The sequence below is a fragment of the Megascapheus bottae genome, chromosome 10, assembly GCF_031878675.1.
Source record: "Megascapheus bottae isolate mThoBot1 chromosome 10, mThoBot2.hap1, whole genome shotgun sequence".
Classification (NCBI taxonomy): Eukaryota; Metazoa; Chordata; class Mammalia; order Rodentia; family Geomyidae; genus Megascapheus; species Megascapheus bottae.
In genome coordinates, this window is record NC_143518.1 from 53,826,313 (window position 1) to 53,844,776 (window position 18,464).

The window sequence follows — 18,464 nt, forward strand, 5'->3', positions numbered from 1 at the left end:
TTGTTTTTGCTTTGGCTGGGTACGGTGGCTCACACCTGTAAATCCTAGCTACTCAGGAGGCTGAGATCTGAGGATCAAGGTTCAAAGCCAGCCCGGGCATGAAAGTCCGTGAAACTTTTTTCTCCAATTAGCCACCAGAAAACTAGAAATGGTGCTGTGCCTCAAGAGGTAGGGCACTAGCCTTGAGCTGAAGACCTCAGGGACAGTGCCCAGGCCGAATTCAAGGCCCATGACTGACTAAAAAAAAAAGTTCTTGCTTTGGCTCTGTGGCTTGGTTCTGCTAATTACCAGCAAGTCAAGAAAGGGAAAGAGGAAATGCTTTGGGATAAGAAAGGATTTTTGAATGGACATGTGGTTCCAAACTGGAAATATACACTCCTTAGATTGTCCAAGATGTGAGTAAGCCCTCAGATAGTTTCGAAAAATAGCAGAGGGTGTGGGTAGGTTTTGAGAGCTTGTGTTCCCTTAATTTTATCTCAACATGTTTTAGTGGTCACTTTATGTAAATACACCCTACCCTCTACAGGCTAGCCAACCATAGCATATTGTGAACCTGAGCTCAGCCAATCAAGCAGAGAGGCAGGGCCTGCCTGCTGCTTTAGGAATCAAATGGCAGCAGCCTGTCTGCTCTATGAGCCTGCTTGCCAATGGTGCACTCTTCCTCACTGAAGTTAAGTTTTGCCTTCGTTCTGATGCCATCATCTGTGACTCCAGTGGTCCTCAGAGAACATATTTATAATAACCGAGTTCATCCTGCAGCATTTGGGCTCTCTTGTGTGACTTCTCAGTCATACTTTTTCAGATCTGCAAGAGAGGGTTTTGCAGTTACAAAACACTGTCATGATACTACCTCACCTGGTTTTCACAATAGGCCTCTCAAAAGTTCAAATGTCAATGACGTCCATTTTGTACATATAAATACTGAGGATCAGTGCAGCTGCTAACTGACTTCCTGACTTCTGGAAGTGAGTAGAAGAGGCTAGAAACTCCACATTTCCACAGACAGAGCTTGGAGGCAATTAGATAGCTGTCTTTTAAATTCCAAAGTGCTGTGCTCAGGGGAAAGCATTCATTTCACCTGCCTTCCCTTCAGTTGTTTGGCAACTGATGGATTACAGGGTTTAATTTAGTCTTTGCTGCATTTTGGAGATTGTGATACCCACAATGCATTTCTTTGCAATTGAGTTTGAGATAGCTTATAATAGTAACTTAATCAACACAGGCAAACTACAGAGATACTCCAGTAAGACACTGAAAAGGGGACCACGTTAGTTTGTAAGCACTGAAACAAATTCCTTAACTTACTTGGTATACATGTTTTTCTGCCTGACAGGCTACTTTCTGATACTTAGATAAAATATTAATAACAACTGTGATGGATATTTGGTTTTCTATTTTCCTTGCTCTCTCAAAGGAAAAGAAACAATGAACATAAAAATTTCTAGATCACCCCAAGCTGTAAGCAAAAGACTGAACAATGTGAAACTCATTTCAATCCACACACTGCCAGTGAGTGTAAGCAAGAGAGAAAAATGAGGAATAGGTATGGTGAAAGAAGGATTTACTTAACATGTTTACCGACTTGAAGTTAGGAGGAAGAAGGGCAGGTGTGGCCTCAAAACCTCCCTGGTAGGTAACACAGGCTTTGTTTTGTGCCAGCCACACCACCAAAATGCAAATTATAAACCCCTCTACTTCCCTTCTATCATCAGTTCCACTATGGTGGGGCACCCTTGCTTTACTAAACCCCAAGTACCCAGCAGGAGAGAATCTCCCTCGAAGTGGGGACTCAATTAAATGCTATTTAGTATGTTCTCAAATGCTACAGTTTTTGGATGTACCCCTAGGATTATTTGTCTAAACACTCTTGGAAGCCAAGGGCAGAGGTGACGATTGGAGGGACAGAAATGCACTAAGTGACAAGTGTGTTAGCTGGCTCCTCGTATGCAGCCAACACATCTTAGCAATGCGGCCAGGATGGGCAGGTTATAGAGTACTGAGGAGGTGAAGAATCGGGCAAATGCAGTCACTTTCCTTCCAGTAGAAGTGCCAGGCTAGAATCCAGGTTTCTGGGATCTGTAAAACGCTTGGTTTCACGTGGGCCAGCACCACATTCTACTATGAAGCCAGTCCACACTGTGGCTCTGAGGAAGGACTAACGAAAATAAGGTGAAAATGCTAGCCATGAATTTACAAACCGAGCACTTAAAAACAAAGCGCTGTCATCTTTGGTTTAGCCCTTGCACCCCTTCATAAGCTGCAGTATTAATACAAGGGGGAAAAAAAGCATCTGACTTTGTCTGCTGGCTCCAAACAATTTGTATGTTCTAAAAAGTGAGAAATGACCTTGAAAAAAATAAAGACGCATATCCTAGAGAAGCAAATACTTGGGAAAAAAAAAAGGCTCCTCCCGCTAGAAAGTGCTTTCTTCAGTGGACAAGCATTTGTGACAGGATGGATAAACACCAGTTTAAACATATATGGCAGACACTCTGTTGAAAATGAACTCTGCAACTGGGGGTGGGGTGGGAGGAGGGGAAAAACCAGGGAAAATGAGGAAGGAGTGATGTTGTTCAAAGATAAATGTACTCATTACCTGACAGATGTAACAGTAATCCACCTGTATACATCACCTTTACAGCAACAATAGAATAACATAAAACACAAGGTGGGAAGGGGGTGTTGGGAGGGAAAGTGAGAGAAAACATGGGAAGGGGTAACAAGAAGTAAGGTACCCACTACCTGATGAAGGTTGCTGCAACCCTTCTGTACATGTCCCAACAAGAAAACGAAATTAATCAACCAACAAACATATGGCAGGATGCATTCCTTTCTAAAAGGGCTGCCCAAACACAAGGGTCATATATTTAAAGGACTCCCAAGTGGAACACCAAGAGTGACTAGGAACAAGCATAAACCCCAAGTCAGGCCCTGCCTGTCTCCAGTCAACTCACCTGGCGCCCCAGGGCGCAGGTGTCTCTGCTTTTCTGCTTGTTTTTTAACAAAGCTCTGCCAAGTTCGCTGACCGCTGTGACCAACCCTGAAATTCTTATTCCACTGGCAAAGCCAAGGACCTCCAGTGAGGAGCCCCGGGCTTTGAAAGTGAAACTTGATCCCCCTTCACCAGAATCCGGTGACACCCCACATCAAGGCCAGGGTGAGGATGCGGAGGGGGAGGGAGGGTGGAAACCGCACTCCTCCCCATACCTGGGGCTTGTAAAGCGCACCGAGCGCCCCCAGACCCTCCGGGCCCGGTCATCTCCTGGGCTGGGCTGGCTTCAGCGAAGCCTCCGGACCCCCCCTCCCCCAGCTAACCCGGCTCGGGCAGCACCGGGCTGGGCAGGCCTCGCCCCCCCCCCCCAGCCTCCCCACGCCGGGTCCCGCGTCTCACCCCAGGCCGTGGGCAGCGCCTGCAGCGCCAAGATGGCCAGTAAGGCCGCTCTGCCGCGCAGGGAGAGGGGAGGAGGCGCCGGGGTCCCCCCAGGCTCCAGGGACCTGGGAGAAGAGGCCCCCATCTTCCCCAAGCCGAGCTGGAACCCAGACGAGTGCGGGGAGCAGACGGCAGGGGTGGAGAGGAGCGCGCGGGGGGCGCGGGCTCTGCGCCCCCGGGGCTGCTCTCCGGCGAGGGCTCCGGTTCCTGGACGCAGAGCTTCAGACGGCAGGCGGCTTCCTCCCCGCCTCGGGCCCGGCGTGCGGTGCTGCGCCGAGGGAAAAGGTTCCGTTCGGAGGCGGGGCGCTGTCACATCCGCCTCCACCCCTTCCCAGAACCCCGCGAGGGGAGCGGGGCCCAGGCGCCGCCCGCCGCCCGCGCGTCGCCCCGGCGATCGCCGACCACGTGTTACGTCCGGGGCGTCGGCCTCGCCGGGCCGGCCGCGTCTGCGGGCGTGGAGCCGGGCGGTGAGTCCACCAGGGGCTTCGGGTTCGCCGTCGACCCCGGGGGTCCGCGCGCCCGGTGAACGCGGACGCGGGGAGGCGTCGCCATCCGCCGCCCGTGGCCGCGCCATTGGGTGAACGCCAGGCTAGAAATACAGCTGGCTCTCTGCGGTTCCATGTTTGGTTTCCTCCCTTCTTAACACTGACGCGGGCAGAGCAGGGGAAAAGGAAGCGAGGGTGAGCCCGGGGGGAATAGAAAAACAGGGCTAAAAGAAGAAATCGAGTCAGGTGCTGGTGAGTCGCTTCTGTCATGGGAACCGCCCTGAGGCTGACCTCCCAGGCGAGTCCTTTGAAGCCAGTCCCCAGGCCGAGCCTTGCAATTCCCATCTCCCATTTCCCCAGCAAAAGGACAGAAAGCCCTGGTGTGGCTCAAGGGGTTGAGCACCAGCCTTGAACCAAAGGAGGGTGAAGCCTGCAGTCCAAGCCCTTGTAACCAGCAAGGGGTCGCAGAGGAGGGGGGAGCAACAACAACATATTAGGACTGTGGATTAAGGATTCAAGGAGAGGCTTGGGCCGGGAGTTTGGCTTAGTGGGTAAGAGTGCTTACCTACCATGCACGAAGACCGGGGTTCGATTCCTCACTACCATATATGGAAAACTTTCCATATATTTGGAAAAAGGAGGAAATGGTGCCCTGAGTTCAAGCAAAAAAAAAAAAAAAAAAAAAGACTTGGACTGTAGGCTGAATAAAGTTATCTCCACCCCCAAGGTGGAGATATCTCCATGTGATAAAACCACAGATGTGTCCTCATCAAGGATGTCGAGGTAAGGGTCCTGTCCTGAGTTATTTAGGTGTGTTTGTTGTAATCACTGGGAGGGAAGGGAGGGAGGCTATGATGAAAGTAGAGACCAGAAGTGCTGGAGTGAGCTGGGGAATGACAGCTGCTTCTAAAAGCTGGAAAGGATGCAAGAAACATTCTCCCCTGGAGCTTTCAGAAACCATTTGCCTCACCAACATCTTAGTGAGACACTTTAGCCCTAGAAAAAACTCATTAACTCATTTCACAATTGTGAAAGAATCAATTTGTGTGGTTTTAAATCACAGAGCAGAGAGAGAGAGCGAGCTTCATTTTTTTTTGATATTTTTTATTGTAATTAATAAAAGGGTTACTTGATATTTGCCAGATAGAAGGTGCATTAATTCACATAAATTGATACCCTTTCACATGTCTTGGTCCCCATGACCCTCCCCCCACCCCCCATCTTGTTTTCCCCCCTTTTCTATCCAATTTCAAATAACCAAATACAAATACATCCAATATATCAGATAACAAAGTGAGTTACTGTAACAATATGAGATAACCAAGGGATAGCAAAAGAGATGAGAGATAACATAGTACCTTAAGGACAACAATCATTCATTATATAGCTTTTGTTTCTATATCCTAGAGGTCCTTTCATTTAGCGCCATACTATATGGCCTTTTGTATCAAGGTTTTGCTCTATTGCAAATCTCTGCTAGTAGAGCCCAGGGTTTCTACTGATTATGACAAATGAGGGAAACCATTGAGCCTAAGTTCCTTTGAGTCTGGCTTATTTCACTTAATATGATTTTTTTTTGCCAGTCATGGCTTGAACTCAGGGCCTGAGCACTGTCCTTGGATTTTCTCAAGGTTGGCACTCTACCACTTGAGCCTCAGCACCTTTTCTGGCTTTTTTTTTCTATGTATGTGGTACTGAGGAATCGAACCCCGGTCTTCGTGCATGCTAGGCAAGCACTCTACCACTAGGCCAAACTCCCAGCCCTTAATATGATTTTTTCTAAGTCTTTCCATTTCCTAACAAATGGGGTGATGTCGTTCTTTCTGACAGCAGCATAGAATTCCATTGTGTACAAATACCACATCTTGTTGATCCATTCATCAACTGAGGAACATTTAGGTTGGTTCCATATCTTTGCTGTGGTAAATAGTGCTGCAGTGAACATTGTTGTGCTAGTGGATTTAGTATGTCCTTGTTTCTGAATGGTTGGGTAAATGCCAAGTAGTGGAATTGCTGGGTTATAGGGGAGCTCTATGTTTAGCCTTTTGAGGAACTGCCATCCTGCTTCCCATAGTGGTTGAATGAGTTTGCACTCCCACCAACAGTGTAGTAGTGATCCCTCTTGGCCACATCCCCTCCAGCATCTGTTATTTTCCTGATCCTGGCTGTTTTAACTGGAGTGCGGTGGAATCTTAGTGTTGTTTTGATTTGCATTTCTTTTATGACCAGAGATGTTGAGCATTTCTTCATGTGTCTATAGGCCATTTTTGTTTCTTCTTCAGAGAAGACTCTCTTTAAGTCTTTGGCCCATTTTTTAATGGGATGATTGTTACTTTGGAGATTGCCTTCCTCTATGCCAACAGTGAGAGGAATGAGGCAACAATCAGGAAAGCAATTCCTTTTGCAATAGCCTCAAAGAAAATAAAGTACTTAGGAATTACCTTAACTAAGAATGTAAATTTATTTGCAGTACATTACTTCTGTAATACATTTTTCATAAATATCTGTAATATGCACATATTTATCTGTCAAGTGCTCTTAAATACAAATTGTATATATAAAAATATATATTGTAAGTACGCATTTACATATATGAGTGTTACACAAATATAAATATATAATATAAATGTAATACATATTGTATATAATGCAATCCAATTTAAATATTTTCTTTTGAGTTGGGTTGATTGCTTTTCCTAGCTGTATTAATATCATCAAAATAATCTATAAAAATAGAATTTTTAATCAACCGCCTTCCTATATTCCAATAATGAGAGGAACAAGGCAACAATCAGGAAAGCAACTCCTTTTGCAATAGCCTCAAAGAAACTAAAGTACCTAGGAATTATCTTAACTAAGAATGTAAAGGACCTTTTCGATGAAAACTTTAAAACCCTGAAAAAGGAAATTAAAGCAGAACTGAAGAAATGGAAAAACCTCCCATGCTCCTAGATTGGAAGAATTAACATCGTGAAAATGGCAATCTTGCCAAGGGCTATCTACAAATTCACCGCAATATCCATCAATATCCTAGTGTCATTCTTTAAAGAAATAGAAGAGGCCATCCAAAATTTCATATGGAATAATAAAAGACCCCGTATAACAAAAACAATTCTTAGCAGAAAGAACAGCGCAGGAGGAATTTCAATACCAAACTTTAGACTCTATTACAGAGCTCTAGTAACCAAAACAGCTTGGTACTGGCACAAGAACAGGCATGAAGACCAATGGAATAGAACTGAGGACCCCCACAGACCTATAGCCACGTAATCTTTGATAAGGGAGCCAAAAAAAAAAAAGGAATGGAAGAAAGACAGCCTCTTCAACAAGTGATGTTGGCAGAACTGGTTAAGCACCTATAGAAAACTAAAGTTGGATCCTTCTTTGTCACCCTGCACTAGAATTGACTCCTAGAGGTAAAAGCTGACACACTGAAAACTTTACAAGAAGGAATAGGAGATACACTAGGCCTCCTTGGCACAGTTCGAAACTTTCTTAATAAGGACCAAGAATCACAACAAATCAGAGAAAGGCTGGATAAGTGGGACTGCATTAAACTGCAGAGCTTTTGTATGGCAAAGGACATAGCTAGTAAACTAATCAGGAAGCCTACAGAGTGGGAGAAGATCTTCACCAACCATACAACAGACAAAGGCCTCATATCTAAAATATATCAACAGCTCAAAATGGAGCTTCATTTTTTTAATGCTGTCTTGCACCCGTAGTCCTAACTACTCAGGAGGCTGAGATTTGAGGATTGTGATTTTGAACTAACCCAGGCAGGAAGGGCTGTGAGATTATTTTCAGTTAACAATAAACCAGAAGTGGGAAGGCACTAGCACTGATCAAAATAGCAGTGGAACAGTGCTCAAGACCCATGACTGGCCCAATTTATTTTCTTTAAATATATATGTATATGTATTTGGCACCTGTTGCTCACACCTATAATCCTAGCTATTCAGGAGGCTGAGCTCAGAGAATAGCGATTTGATTCAAAGCCAGCATAGGCAGACACTCATCTCCAGTAAACTACTCAGAAAAAAATCATTGAGTAGTGTTGTGGCTCAAGTGGTAGTGTGCTAGCCTTGAGCATAAAGAGGTTTAGGGACCAATAACAAAAGCAACACACACACACACACACACACACACACCCCAAAGATCTACTATTAGCTTTTCAAGTTGTTCTCAGAAGTAATAGAATAAGCCAGATTGCAATAAGGTGTGTACAGGAAAAACGTTAAGGTTTGCCTTCAAGAGCCTTATAACCCACTGTATCACAACAGGCAGATGATGTACACTTTGTTTCACAGTCATTTTGTCCCCCCTGCTTTCTCTTCCCAATCCAAGAAGGATTAAGTTTGACTCCCATTTGACCTCCACAACTACTTCTTTTTTTGGGGGGGGGGGGCGTGGAGGGAATTATGGGGCTTGAACTCTGGCTTGGGTGCTGTCCCTAAGCTCTTCAGCTCAAGGCTACCACTCTACCCTTGAGCCACAGCCCCGCTTTCCATTTTCTCATGATTAATTGGAGATTAAGAGTCTCACAGACTTTTTAGTGCCCTGGCTGGCTTTGAACCTTGACCCACAGATCTCAGACTCCTGAGTAGCTAGGATTCCACAGCAACTTCTGACCTAATCCTCAGTGATTTAAGTACTCACAGAACTGATATTTTCAAATACTTGGTCTTTGCAGTGCCTCGACTCTTTTGCTAACAATTCTGTCCCCTACTCTGTCACCAGTGCCCTTGTCCATGCTCCAGAACCTGTCACTATAACTGCCACCTCTGAACTACAACCATCTCACTTCAACTACCAATTCTGCACCCATACTATACCCTGATACTCACAATCTCTGCATCTCTCAGTACCTACCGCAATGGTTGGCCTGACTTTAATGACAACTCACTTCAAATGGCCTATTATAATTCTACCAGGTATTTCCACTGTTATTTAATCCTTTGGCCTCCCATTCTAAATGACAGTTTCATGTGTTTTCCATCTTGCTTTTGAACGCTGACACTTCCATCTTTCATGTCTATTTATAGCTGTGCTTCTTTCATCAGTGAAGAAATAGAAGCTCATCAAAAGAGAATTTCAAAATGTTCTAATGTTACTCCACCCAAAGCCCTTATATTTGGCTTAAAAAGTCTTACTTCCTGCTACTGTTGTTACAGAAAATACTCCAGGAGGAAGGAAGCAGCACTGGGAGAGTTGGAGAACTCGAGTTTATTAACACTGGCCAGCCCCGGGGAGTTTCTACCCCAAAATCTGAGCCCCAAAGGCACAGGGTGCAATCTATTATTGGGTAGAGCAACTGATGATTTTACTTTGGGTGTACCTTAGTGGTTACAGTTCCTGGAAAATTGCTTGTAAGCTGGTTCTGGCAATATTAGGTGGAGTTAGTTCTGATATCGCTGGCTTCTCTTATCAGTTTGTCCCTAGTGTTCACTTCTTAATCTGAGGAAAAGTTGTGTATACTCAGTTTTACACTTGCTCAAGGGCAGTACTCAAGGAATTTCTATCACCCTTTTCTGTCCTCTCCCCTCCCTCTTCTTTTCTTTCATTGCTTCTCTGTCTCTGTCACTGCCTCTGTCTTTCTGTTTTTCTATCTCTTTCCTTTCTCTTTAATCCACTCATCTCATTTCTACTAGATCTTCTCACCTTCAGGGTTGTGAGTCATTCCCAAATCACAGCAAGAGTAAAGAGTATCTCCTCTTCCTTATGTTCCCATTCAGCTTTCCTTTTGCTTGGAATGTTCTTTTCCCAGGAATCTATTTTCTGTTCTCTTGAGTTTTTTCTCAAATCTGACTGCCTTAATGGAGTCTTCCTTGGAACATCTCTTCTGAGCATCCTCTCCCAGTTCCTTGATTTTTAGGTTTTTTTTTTTTTTGCGAGTCCTGGGCTTGGGCTCAGGACTTGAGCACTGTCCTTGGACTTTCTGAAGGCTAGCACTCTACTACTTGAGCCTCATCACCACTTCCGGCTTTTTGCTATGTATGTGGGGTACGGAGGAATTGAACCCGGGACTTCGTGCATGCTAGGCAAGCACTCTACCACTAGGCCAAACTCCCGACCCCGCTTTTTAGTTTTTTAATGTGCCTTCTTCCTTCATTTTATTACCATCCGACAAATTATCATCTGGCTCTCCCTCATCAATAAGACTTGGATGAGGCCTCATCGACTTATCATTGCCATATCTCACAACCTGGAGTTAGTTATTGTATGAATGACTGAAATAATTGGTTGAAACAGTTATGGTCAACTAGTCATTTGGAAAATATGGTGGTGAAAAGAAGTGAAGACAAGAAGAGGAAGAGAACTATTGAAAGAGAAATGTGGATAGTTTCTGGAGGATTTAACATTCAGAGTGAGGATATGGTGGATAATGATGGCTTTGAGTCCTTTCCTTTGGAATTCCCTTCCCCAAAGTTTTCACTGGGGAATCCATGCGTTCTTCCAGTTACACATGGTTCTGGTAGACTGTGGGATCTCCCTCTGACGTTCTGTAGCAGATAGTTCTTTGTTGTGGGGAATAGTCTGTGTATATGGTGTTTAGGTATGTCGCTGGCCTTTGCCCATTACGTGCCAGTAACACCCATTTCTCCCACTGTAGCCACAAAAACGGACTCTAAATTCTACCAGTAATAACCTTGGGGGCAAAAATCACCCCATGTGAAAAGCATTGAGGTAAAGAAATTGTACCTAAACCTCCACAGCTGAACAGGCTGTTCAGCTCTCACTTCTGTTTGATTACATGGCCCCACTAATTGGTTCATTTGGAGGCAGGTAACCCTATTTGGACAAAGCAGAGCAATTGAATAGAGTTATTGAATTGAGCTAGTGAAGTTGTTGATAAAGAGAAGCTCTTTGTACTGAGATGTTAAATTAATGGGGTGTGGATTGGACATAGTCAGAAATCATTTGCCAGGATTTAGGGAGTGTTTGCCAGAGAAGGAAGTCAACAAGGAAAAGCAAGGTAGGAGGGAGGATAGGTTCTTGAGGACGAGCTCTGTTTAATTCCTGTTTTGACAGTGCAAAAGACACTCATGGCTTCTCTGATTTTGGCCTATGTTGGGATGAGATGGATGAGATGATGGATGGCTATCATTTGATGTCTGGGCTTGGGAAGGCTTGGAGGTGTGAAGAAGCCACCTGAGATTGGAGAGGGTATAGTTAATGGAACGGGTATAGTTAATGGAGCAATATTCTAGAAGAACCAGAAAGGGGTGAGAATAGACTGATCTGGTCTATGGAAGCAGAGGATGGAAACAAGCTTAAGAGTGAGTGGGTATAGATAGGCCTAGAGGTAGAGGGAGAAGAAGCTGAGAGAATTTCCCTCTGGTGGTGAGAGGGGAAGGAGGAATAATGGATGTGATGGTTTGATGTGAGTGAATTGATAATATGAGGAAATTCTGAATAGCACTCTACTTCTGACTATATATCCAAAAGTCTTGGAAGCAGTATCTGAAGTAATATTTGTACACCCATGTTTACAACAGCATTATTCACCATAGACAAGAAGTAGAAACAACTCAAGTCTTCATGTATGGACGAAAGGGTGAACAAGGTGTGGTCTGTACATGTGCTGTTGTTCAGAAGTGGCGCCCAAAGGTCACGTGGTGAAGGCTCCATTACCAGCCACGATTGGAAGGCAGCAGAGCTTTTAGAGGGTGTAGCTTCCTGGAAGTGAGTTCATTGTGAGGTGTATCCTTGAAATGGACATTGGAATGTTCTACACTCTAAGCTATTTAAAGTAGTCAGTGTCATAGCAATGGAAAGCCATAGTGAAAGACCAAGGGGAATGGAAATTTGTTTAGTTGACATAAAGTTTCAGCTTTATAAAATTTTAGAAAAAAATGTTCCTGAGAGCTGTTGCACAACAACATAAACAGGAGCATTTATGTACAATGAACTGAATACATAAAAAATGATTATGATGAAGCTGGGTGCCAGTGGCTCACGCCTGTAATCCTAGGGACTCAGGAGGCTGAGATCTGAGGATTGTGATTCAAAGCCAGCCTAGGCAGGAAAGTCCAAAGTCCGTGAGACATTATCTCCAATGAACCACCAGAAAACCGGAAGTGGTGTTATGGCTTAAAGTGGTAGAGCACTAGCCTTGAGCTGAAGAGTTCAGGTACAGCGCCTAGACCCAAAGATCAAACCCCATGACCAACCAAAAAAAAAAAAAAAAGATTATGACGGTGAATTTTAAGTTAAATATCTTGTATTTTTGAAACCACATTTAAAAAACCAAATCAGCTAGCTGGCTGTGGTGGCTCAGGCCTGTAATTCCAGCTAATTGAGAGATGGAAATCAGGAGGCACGCAGCTCAGTGCTAGACTGGGCAAAGAGATTACTGAGACCTCCATCTCAACCAAGATGATCTGGGCACTGTGGCATGTACCTGTCACTCCAGCCATGCTGGAGACATAGATTGGAGGTTTGTGGTCCAGGCTGGTCCTGGCATAAATGCACAACTCTAAAATTAACTAAAAGATTAAGGGGCCAGGAGTTTGGCCTAGTGGTAGAGTGCTTGCCTAGCATGCATTGAAGACCCAGGTTCTATTCCTTGGTCCCACATATATAGAAAAAAAAGCCAGAAGTGGTACTGAGGCTCAAGTGATAGAGCTCTAGCCTTGAGAAAGTCCAAGGACAGTGCTCAGGCCCTGAGCTCAAGCCCAGGACTGGCAAAAAAAAAAAAAATTAAAAAGATGTGGAATAGCACTCCAAAGATGCAGAATAGCTCTCCAGTCCTGATTATATATCCGAAAGTCTTGAGCGCAGTGTCTGAAGTGATATTTGTAAATATAGTTCAAATGGCAGAGTGCCTGCCTAGCAAACCCAAAGCTTAGTACCACCCACAATGAAAACAAAAGATGCTGATTGGGGGTGTATCTAATATAGGAGAAGGTAAAGAGGAAATTTGCAATCATCAGTGAAGAGGGTTTTATTTTTCAGTAGATGAACTAATTGAATAAAAGGAAACCAGCAGGGCTGGGAGTGTGGCCTAATGGTAGAGTGCTTGCCTAGCATGTACTGAGCTCTGGGTTCAATTCCTTGGTACCACATACACAGAAAAAGCTGGAAGTGGTGCTGTGGCTCAAGTGGTTGAGTGCTAGCCTTGAGAAATCTCAATGACAGTGCCCTGGCCCTGAGTTCAAGTCCTAAGGACTGGGAAAATAAATAAATAAATAAAATAGAATGAAAAGAAAATCAACAGCTATACCTAATGTATAGTAGGAAAGGATGGACAGGTTGAAGGAAGATGCTAGTTGGAATATATGGAAGAGTTTTGGGATGAGGGTTGAATTTGTGAACTGGAGTTTGGCCAGAATGATCCAAGTGTTCATGTCCAAAATGAAACCTGTTAATCATGACCTCTATAAACTTTAAGACCATGCCTATCATTCAAGAGTCATTGACTCCGGAAAGACAAAGTCACGTAAGGCAGATAGGTGTCTGTTTTTAAACAAATACAGTTTATTTGAATGGCTGAAGCTCATGAGAAAACTGTTAAGGAAGTAACCAGCACTCAAATCATACACTAAATATAACTTGACATCTGACAACTTCTAAAACTTGTGCAAATTGAGAAAGATTCAAACCAAATGGGAATAATTGATTACATCAGAGAAGGAAGCTACTATTAAAATGAAGCCAGGGGTTCCAAAGAAGGTGTGTCCATTATAACCATAGCAAATGCTCTGCATTTAGTTTAAATAATTAAAGCCATATGGCTTTAGTCGAGTCCCAAGTCAGGCTTCAGAAGTTCTTGTACCACACACGATAGAAAGCTGGGCTCTATCTTTACCATTGAGCAAGATCTCTTTGTTCTTGAAAACAGGTGCAAAGGGAAAGTTGTAGCTTATGAAGTAATTTCATTGGTGTTGAGAACACAGAAAGAGACTTGCTGACATTTGAGGGAGTTCTTGAGTTCATGGCGGTTGGATTCCAGTCCAGGCGGCACACTGAAATAGATCATTTCTGTTCAGGCAGCAGCATGAACAGAAGCAGTGCAAGTCCAAGTTTAAATAACAAAGGCGTTAATGTTCAACCTACAAGCCAACTAGAGCTTTTGTAAAGCTTATAAGATGTTACTATTCTGTGAATTAGTACTTCTTACTTCACATAATCTAGGACAAATAAATAACCATATTTGACACTGTTAAATATGCTAAATGAGGTAGAAATGGAAGAAATATTCCATTTCCCATGCATATATTAATTCTACAGATTTTAATGCAGTCACTTTACTATGAGCCCTCACAAATTTGGATTTAGGTGTCCCTGTGCCGTGATGTTCCTCTGATCTCCTCTTCCTTTTCCTATAGTTTCCCGGCAGCAAGCAACTCTTCCTTCTTTAACTGCCAGAATCGTTTTTCTGTACTTTTGCTTATGGTACTTCATCTTTCACTATGACAATTACAGGTTTTATTTGTCTTAGTGACATAAGAGGGCAGGTGTGTGTGTCTGTGTCTGTGTGTGTCTGTGTGTAGGAGAAAGCAGTCTGAAGTTGAATTCTTGACCTTGTCCAAAAGAAAGCTTTCAGCCTTTGTTTTTCCTCAGCTTGGCAAAGAATCTTACATTATCTGGAGATAACAAACAACAATTTTTTCAAAGTGCTGGTAAGGGCCGAATGAGGCCAAGCAGGAAAGACCGACAGTATAGTGCCTGGCCAAGTTAAACCTTCCAATGAATCATCTCCATTTTCTTCATGGAACTTGACAGGGCTTGTCTACTTGGTCACTGGGAAGTCTTAATTGCTTACATCCTTCTTAGCTCTGTTCATTGAGTTGAAACAGAACCACTGGGAGAGAACTTCAGTGAGCACATTTCCTATCCCCCTGTCCCCACCCATTGTCTACACCCATGTATGTTCTGCTCTGCCTCCCCCTTCTCTCTTTTTTGTGGGTCGTGGGGCTTGAACCCTGGGCCTGGGTGTTGTCCCTGAGCTCTTCAGCTCAAGGCTACTGCCCTACTCCTTGAGCCACTGCACCATTTCTGGTTTTCCAGTGATTAATTGGAGATAAGAGCCTCATGGAATTTAGTGCCAGGGCTGGCTTTGAACCTTGATCCTCGATCTCAGCCTCCTGAATAGCTAGGATTCCAGGCGTGAGCCACTCTGCCCGTCCTGCCTTCTCTTCTGTAACTCAATCCTAGAGCATTTCAGGGCATCTCCTCTGTTCAGGAAGTTGGTTTTGATTTTTCTAATGCACCCAACTGTTTCCCCAGCATGTTTCCTTCTCTCGTGCCTTCTGTTATATTCATTACCTCATTAGATCATTCATTAAGATCATTAGATCATTCCCATCAGCTTATAAAGGCCACACTATAACTATTTAACCATTCTTCAAAACTCTTTCCCTGAGTTCTTATGTTTTCTCAACTCTTGCTGTTACTCTATTTATCTGGTCCTATTGTTGGGAAAACTAGGGAGGGAACTTTCCATAGTTACTGTGTACTTTCTCTTAAGCTAATTTTTTTTAAATGTATGTGGTACTGAGGAATCGAACCTGGGTCTACATGCATGCTAGCCAAGCACTCTACCACTACGCCAAACTCCCGGCCCTCTTAGGCTAATTTTACTCAGGCTTCTGCCCCCTTTCTCTCCATCAAAACTGTTCTTGTTAAGTTTACCAATAAATTGTGTATTGCCAAATCTAATATTCAGTTTGCTCATCTATAATTTTATTTTTCTTTCTTGTCTTGGGCTTGAACTCTGGGCCTGGGTGCTTCTGTCTCTGAGCTGCCTTTGCTCAAGGTGAGCACTCTATCACTTGAACCACAATGCCACTTCTGGATTTTTTAAAAAGTAGTTTATTAGAGGTAAGAGTCTCTCAAGAGTTTCCTGCCTGGGCTGGCTTTGAACTGAGATACTTAGATTTCAGCCTCCTGAGTATCTAGGATTATAGGCATGAGCCATTGGCGCCCAGCTATTTTTTTGACTAATTAACAACACTAACCAAGTCAGTGTTCTTCCTCTATAAATTTCTCTGTGCACTTGACTTTGCAGCTTTGGCTCAGGCTGCTGCTTCCATTCTTTATTTGACTTTTAATATTGCAAGATCCAAGGCTCAGGGCTTAGATTTTTTTTCCCCTCTCTTCTCTGGCCTTTGTCATCTCCTAATGATCTTCAGATCTTCTTTAGTTATATATCTCCATATACTTGACAATATCCATGTCCAGCCCGGGCCTATTGTTCACAGCACAGAGCTGTATATCATTTGCCGTCTTGACACTTTGAGTTGGGTGTCCATTAGGCATCTCACACTTAACATCTCCAAATTCTAACTCCTGGTTTCTCTTTTCTAGCCTCACACTTCACATTCTCAGGTAACTGAGATGTGAATGCCAACTCTATCCTTCTAGATGCCAGGGCATCTTCACTCATGCTTCTCTTTCTACCTTATATTCTGTCTGCAAATATTATTATTATCTCTTTAAAGATGTGTACAGAACCTGCCAGTTTCTTGCAAATAGCCTCCTCGCTGATTGCCCATCATGCACCCTTGATTTTGTTAAGGTCTCTTTATATAACATAGTAGTTAAACTGATTATGTAGCACCTTGAGCTTAAAACACCAAGGGTTCCCATGTCAGCATCAAAAGCTGTTATAACAATCCAGCATTCTCTCTACAATTACTACCCCGTTCTCTTTCTGATCAGATTTCTACCATTTTCCTCCTGGTCTGATATGCTTACTGGACACCTGACTGGTGCTTCCATCACACCACCTTCTGCCTTTGTTCTGGCTGTTCATTCTTCCTGGAGTGCTCTTTCTGAATGGCATCACATGGCTGGCCCTTTTCTTCCCTGAAGTCAGCACAAAGACCATTTTTTTCCCCATGGGATCTTCTTGCAACCAAGCTTTACTCTGTCCCATTTAGCCTGACTATTTCTCTTTATAATATTTGTTATTGTCTTTGTATTGTCAGTTTTAGTATTTGTTGAATGGACAAATGGGTTTAAAAGCTAGGAACTGAGTTGACAATATTAAGTATGCGAATGATGAATGTTCTGGCATGACTCATAACAACTGTAAGATTGAACCATATATATTTTTTAGTACTTATTGATGAAAATGAAGTCAATCTGAGCATATGCATTAATAATAATATTTCAGTGTCATTAAATACCAGTTTGTCGTCTTTTCAGCTTGTTGAGTTGTATGGATCAGTAGGATACATTTCTCTTGTTTCTAAGTGAAGCACCCCCTCTTTAGGCTTTGCATTTGTATAATAATGGCTAAATGGAAGAAATAAAAAACATTTAAAAATCAACTTTATTCTTTGACCATGATTTCTATACATGCAATTGCTTGCTTGCCATTTCCCCACTTTTAGTACTTTGCATAGATGGTTTCATCTTATTGTCTTAAATATCTTATGAAATAAACTCTATAACTTCCTTTTATTAGGAAGGCACATAAAATTAAATAATTTGTTACTTCGGTAACTGTCCATGTCAGAAGCAGACAATGGATAGTTTTTAAGAGCTCCTAGACATGGAATAAAGCTAACAACTAGGGCTGTAAGTGTGGCCTAGTGGTAGAGTGCCTGCCTATCATGCACAAAGACCTGGGTTTTGATTCCTCGGTACTACATACACAGATAAAGCTGGAAATGGTATTGTTGCTCAAGTGTTAGAATGCTAGCCTTGAGAAAGCTTAAGGACAGTTCCCAGGCCATGAGTTCAAGCCTAGGACTGGTAGAAAAAAAATGATTTTTAAAATATTGATTTGAAGTGTTTGCTACTCATCTATGAAAAGGATTCTAGTTAGCTCAGATGTCTACATTGATTATTCAAAAATAAACTGGAGCCAAGTGCCAGTGGCTCATATCTGTAATTCTAGTTACTCAGGAGGCTGAGATCTGAGAGGATCATGGTTCGAGGCTAGCTCAAACAGGAAAGTTTGTAAGACCTTTATCTCCAATTACCACCAAAAAGTTAGACGTTAAAGGTGTCGCGCAAGTGGTAGAATACTAGTTTTGAGCACAAAAGCTCAGGGACAGCACTGAGGTCCTGAATTCAAGCCCCTGATAAGTATGCATGCATGCTTGTGCATGTGTACGCACACACACATAAACACAGATAGACCACCATCACCACCACCACCACCAACAGCAGAATAAAGTAAATTAAGCTAGAAAATGCAAATAAGAGAACGAGACTTAGGAATTTACTGTCACTTACACTTCGTTCATATCAGGGCATTTAAATACAGTGTATGGCATGGCAAGTGAGCAAATAATAATAATAAACATACTGGAGCACTCTGGATAATCTGAACAGTAAGAATTTCTAAACTTGCAATGTTCCCCACACTTGCAGTGGTCTGATAGCAAAGTTAGTAGCATGAAGGAAAGAGATATAGACCACACTTTCTATTTATTTAAATTTTTAATTATTTTAGCTAAAATTAATCTTCTGGCTTCCTGTGGGGAAAGTCATGCAAATGACAGACTGGTTTTTTTTGTTTTTTTTTTTTTTTGGTTGTTTGTGTTTTTGGAGACCCTTCTCTCTCTTGAATTCTATGGAACAGAGTGGTT

At 43.0% G+C, this 18,464-nt stretch overlaps 2 protein-coding genes and 1 long non-coding RNA gene across 4 annotated transcripts in view; 1 reads left to right on the forward strand and 2 right to left on the reverse strand.

Annotated features, from left to right (window-relative positions):
• The window catches only part of LOC150058452 (complement receptor type 1-like), a 34,574-nt gene extending 30,857 nt beyond the window's left edge, over nucleotides 1–3,717 (reverse strand). Inside the window, exon 1 of the mRNA XM_090341286.1 lies at nucleotides 3,392–3,717. Within this exon, the coding sequence (XP_090197412.1) occupies nucleotides 3,392–3,515 (124 nt within the window). The 5' untranslated portion in view covers nucleotides 3,516–3,717. The remainder of the gene's footprint in view (nucleotides 1–3,391) is intronic.
• A 134-nt stretch (nucleotides 3,718–3,851) lies between these two features.
• The window catches only part of LOC150058453 (uncharacterized), a 61,541-nt gene continuing 46,928 nt past the window's right edge, over nucleotides 3,852–18,464 (forward strand). For both annotated transcript variants that reach the window (XR_016536887.1, XR_016536888.1), the window contains exons 1-2: nucleotides 3,852–3,897; nucleotides 4,643–4,698. This is a non-coding gene — a long non-coding RNA (uncharacterized LOC150058453). The remainder of the gene's footprint in view (nucleotides 3,898–4,642; nucleotides 4,699–18,464) is intronic.
• The window catches only part of Cr2 (complement C3d receptor 2), a 35,232-nt gene continuing 30,149 nt past the window's right edge, over nucleotides 13,382–18,464 (reverse strand). The window contains exons 25-26 of the mRNA XM_090341292.1: nucleotides 17,052–17,160; nucleotides 13,382–13,899 (exon numbers count right to left, since the gene is read on the reverse strand). Of these exons, the coding sequence (XP_090197418.1) occupies nucleotides 17,067–17,160 (94 nt within the window). The 3' untranslated portion in view covers nucleotides 13,382–13,899; nucleotides 17,052–17,066. The remainder of the gene's footprint in view (nucleotides 13,900–17,051; nucleotides 17,161–18,464) is intronic.